General features: G+C 46.5%; 1 protein-coding gene across 2 annotated transcripts in view; it reads right to left on the reverse strand.

The window, feature by feature from the left end:
- Nucleotides 1–920, reverse strand: part of dennd6b (DENN/MADD domain containing 6B) — a 27522-nt gene extending 26602 nt beyond the window's left edge. For both annotated transcript variants that reach the window (XM_042080829.1, XM_042080830.1), the window contains exons 1-3: nt 568–920; nt 397–435; nt 244–286 (exon numbers count right to left, since the gene is read on the reverse strand). In XM_042080829.1, coding sequence (XP_041936763.1) covers nt 244–286; nt 397–435; nt 568–732 — 247 coding nt within the window. In that variant the 5' untranslated portion in view covers nt 733–920. The remainder of the gene's footprint in view (nt 1–243; nt 287–396; nt 436–567) is intronic.
- Nucleotides 921–5000: the final 4080 nt, after the last annotated feature.

The following is a 5000-nucleotide window of genomic DNA, read 5'->3' on the forward strand; positions in this document are numbered from 1 at the left end:
CTCACACACACACACTCACTCACACACTCACACACACACACACACACACACACACACACACTCACCTGAATAGAAGTCACACACACACACACTCACACACACACACACACACACACACACACTCACACACACACTCACCTGAATAGAAGTCACACACACACACACACACACACACACACACACACACACACACACTCACTCACACACTCACACACACACACACACACACACACACACACTCACCTGAATAGGAGTCGGGGAAGGACAGATAACATATGCTGGTTTTCTGCAAATTCCAAAAATAACAGTCATGTTATGAAGCAGAAAATAGACAATTCTGACATTTACTATCGTGTTCCTAATTGTTTTACATTTTACTGGGGACCCAATGCTCACCTCTTTCTCGGTAAGTTTCACGTCGTGAGGATACAGGAGCTGGAAAAACGTGAACGTAAAATGATAAGCAAGGAGAACGTGCACTTGACGGCTCACATCTCCTACCAGACAGTATTTACTGAGCCAGCTGCTTCACACAACCTATAATACGTGTAATATTACTGTTATTACCTCGATGGCTTGCCCGAGTTCCAGGTCGAAGGTGACGACGCACACACACTCCAGCCAAGCGGAGAAACGCGCCCAAGGTAGCGAAGCGTCGGGGCTCTCCACATCTTCTCCTGCGGCCGCCACCGACGCACCTCCGAGAGAAACCGAGCTGTCAAAAAGGTCCATGGCGGCTAGCAGCGTGTCCAACCCGAATTACTATCGTTACGAACATATCATGGCTTTATTGACGCTATTTATCAAAACTATTACTATAATTAATGAGAAAATTCCCTCTTCATGTTGTTATTTGCATCTCATCCCACAACAAAACATCAATTGAGATAAGCGCCCTAAACATGCCTCCGAATGCCCATGCTTCCGGAAGTCGACTGCCTCCTAGCGGCGGTGCACCACGTCCCCAGTCCCCACCTGCTGACATGTCAGTCCCGTGTCTTGTCTGTCGGTCGATTGATTGTGACAGGTCAGATCATATTCAGGATCAGGAAACAGTTGAGCTGGCTACCTGTGCCACGCGGGATTTCACTTGTGCAGTTCCTGTCTGAGCCTTGAGGTAAAAAAATAAAGAAAAAATTGTTATGACTGTAGTTAACATGATTTAATTATTTGTGAATTCCGACACTTTGAGTAGTTGGCTACTGGGGCTTTCATTAGGTTTATTCTTTGCAACACTCAAGGAACTTCATGTAGCCTATCATTGTGTTCACCCAGAACAGTGAGTGGCCTTAGCTGGTTAGGATTAACCCTCATGTGTTTGTTTCATGTTTACTAGTTATAACTTCTATAGTAACACATATATTATCATCTATTGTTGTGATAGACCTTTATCAGTTTTGAACTTCCATTTGTGGCCTGCAGGCCTCATTGACCTGAGCTCATGCAAGTCAGAAAGGGGAAGATATTATTGGGAAAAGTCCCTGTGGGCGGTGGCATAGAGGGAAAGAGGGAGTGATGATGTGTGTGTGTGTGTGTTTTTATGTAGCCTACAGAAGCACACATACAGTCCATCTGATCAATAGGTAGGTCGGTCATTTTTGACCGGGAATACACGGGTGTTCTAAACGAAACACCCAAATTGTTATGGAAATGATCAAAATGTGTTTTGGGTGTTCAGGTGTCCTATGTTAATGAGGCATGGAGCCTCATTTTATTCAGAATAAATGAACAATATTTTTTAAAGGGGGAAATATTGTAAATCGGTAAAATTTGACCGTAACACAACAGGAGGGTTTAAGTCTTGTTATGTGTATTTCTACCACTAGGTGGCAGCAAAAGTACTACAGTTCAGGTTGAAGTAGCCCATCCTACACAGTGCCAAGCTACAGGACACAGAGGTGCCTCCTTTAGAGAATCTCTCCATCTAGTCCTTACCTGATCAGAAGTCAAATAAACAAAAGTTGTTTCACTAGCCATTTCTAAATTGAACCTTATTATATTGTTTTTTAATGACAAATGGAAGAGTATATACTGGAAGTGCTTGTTATCCCAGGGCTCCAAGCCGTAACATCACAAAATATAAGAATATATATATATAAGGCATATGATTGGAAAACGCCCACTAGTGAAGCATTGCACTCTATCTACCCTGTGCTCTCTTGTTCCCTCTCTACCCTGTGCTGTCTTGTTCCCTCTCTTCCCTGTGCTGTCGTTCCCTATCTCTTCGCTGTGCTGTGATGTTAGTTTATATGTCTGTCTGTGTTATGGTTTATGTCTGTACTGCATTCATCAAAGAACTTAACACACATTCATAAGCTTATATAACACACACACGCACACACATGCGCGTTTAGACATAAACCCCTTAAAGACACGCGGAAATGAAGGGAGGTGCCTCTGACCCTGTCTCCCCAACATCCTGGATCTAAGGGACTGAGGGTCTGGATTGTGTGTGTATGTGTGTGTGTGTGTGTGTGTGTGTGTGTGTGTGTGGAACAAATTCCAGTCTCTTTGCTCCAGCACACCAGCTTACACCTGAGCATCCTGCCATAAAAGGGGCTCTATGACTGAGTATACACCTGAGCATCCTGCCTTAAAAGGGGCTCTATGACTGAGTACACACCTGAGCATCCTGCCATAAAAGGGGCTGAGTCTGGACAAACTACAGTCAGTGTGTAAGGTACTGTGTGTAAAGAAACTAGTTAAAGCAGTCGGTTCAGCCTATGCTATCTCTGTCTGTCTATCTATGTGTGATGCTGCTATGATAACTGTGCAGTGTGTATGTTCAGTAAACCTCCCTCCCAACAGACACGCAAGTAAGAACAGCTAGCATCCATAGGACTTAGCTCCCACACTAGCATGCCCTCTTCCCAATCCTGTAAGTTACATGAACAGCTAGCATCCATGGGCACCTTTAGCTCCCACACTAGCATGCCCTCTTCCCAATCCTGTAAGTTACATGAACAGCTAGCATCCATGGGACTTAGCTCCCACACTAGCATGCCCTCTTCCCAAGTTACATGTTCGAGTCCGGCAGGTGCACGGCTGATCCGCTCGATCGGTCAAATGCATCAGTTACATATGCTATCTCTCTCTCTCTCCCTCTCTCTTTCTCTCTCTCTCTCCCTCTCTCTTTCTCTCTCTCTCTTTCTCGCTCTCTCTCTCTTCCTCTCTCTCTCTCCCTCTTTCTCTCTCCCTCTCTCTCTCTCTCCCTCTCTCTCTTTGTCTCTCTCTTTCTCTCTCTCTCTTTCTCTCTCCCTCTCTCTGTCTCTCTCTTTCCCTCTCCCTCTCTCTCTCTTTCTCTCTCTCTCTCTCTCACTTTCCTTCTCCCTCTCTCACCAATAAGGCAGCGGGGCCTGACAGACTATGTCCAAGGCTACTCAAGGCCTGTGCTGCTAAGTTGGGGGAGCCACTGAAGCACATCTTCAATTTGAGTCTACGCCTTGGACAAGTTCCGACACTGTGGAAGACATCATGTCTAACCCCCGTCCCTAAGAAGCCACACCCTAGTGTGCTTAATGACTACAGAACTGTCGCTCTTACATCACATGTGATGAAGACAATGGAGCGATTGGTCTTAGGCATGCTCAGACCCCAGGTACGCCATGCACTAGACCCGTTACAGTTTGCATACCAGGAGAAAGTGGGCGTGGACGATGCCATCACTTATCTTCTACACAGGACACATTCGCACCTGGACAAGGGGAAAAGTGCTGTGAGAATCATGTTCTTTGATTTCTCAAGTGCTTTTAACACCATCCAACCCCTCAGACTGGGAGACAAGCTCTTGCAGATTGGTGTAGACGCTCACCTGGTAACCTGGATTACAGATTACCTGACCGAGCGACCACAGTTCGTCAGACTGAAGAACTGTCTCTCTGACACTGTGATCAGCAGCACCGGAGCGCCACAGGGAACTGTGCTCTCTCCAGTCCTGTTCACCCTGTACACATCTGACTTCTGCTACAACACCGAGTCTTCAACATCTTCAACTCAACACTTCAAAGGCCAAGGAGATGGTGGTGGATTTCCGCAGGTCTAAGCCCACTCTGCTACCAGTCCCCATTGATGGGGTCAATGTGGAGGTGGTAAGCACCTACAAGTATCTGGGTCTCCACCTGGACAATAAACTGGACTGGTCAGCCAACACTGACGCACTCTACAAGTAAGGGCAGAGCAGGCTGTACTTCCTGAGGAGGCTGCGGTCCTTCAATGTGTGCAGCAAGCTCCTCAGGATGTTCTACCAGTCTGTTGTTGCCAGCGTCCTCTTCTATGCAGTAGTATGCTGGGGTGGAAGCACAAGGAAGAAGGATGTGGGGCGAAATGACAGGCTGATAAGGAAAGCTGGCTCTGTAGTGGGAGCTGAACTGGAGTGCATCACTTCACTATCTGACAAAAGGACCCTGAACAAACTGATCAACATCTTGGACAATGAGTGTCAGCCACTCCACAGCACTATTGTTAAGCAGAAGAGCCTGATCAGCTGGAGACTTCGCTCACTGCCTTGCACAACTGACAGACTGAGTAAGTCATTTGTCCCCAGGGCCATTGAACTGTTCAATGCTTCACTTAAGGGAAGAGGAGAGATAGACTTCTCTGCATAGTCTGTCTGCCTCTTCACCCCCTCCATGTTTGGATACTGTCTGTCCACTAGCCACTTTTTACCACTGTCTTTCTGCCTCACTGTTTGCGTGCTATATTAGCACATATGCATAACCCCTCCCCCCATGCCACAGCCGAACTGTGGCCACACTTATACCTTTTCTTAAAGGAACCGTATGTAGACTTTTGGCCAAAACTGGTACTACAATCACTTTCAAAATACTGTAGAGCGGTGTACACCGCAGATGTGGTAACTAGAGCAGAGCTGGCAACCCAGATGCCGAAACACTACTGACTTTGATGATGCCGAAACACTACTGTGATTACTAGATAGGTGGAGGGTGGCGGATCAGGCTAAAACACAAATATGTAAACATCAACATCAGTTGAGGGCTGCA

The sequence above is a fragment of the Alosa sapidissima genome, chromosome 23 (assembly GCF_018492685.1).
Source record: "Alosa sapidissima isolate fAloSap1 chromosome 23, fAloSap1.pri, whole genome shotgun sequence".
In the NCBI taxonomy this organism is placed as follows: domain Eukaryota; kingdom Metazoa; phylum Chordata; class Actinopteri; order Clupeiformes; family Clupeidae; genus Alosa; species Alosa sapidissima.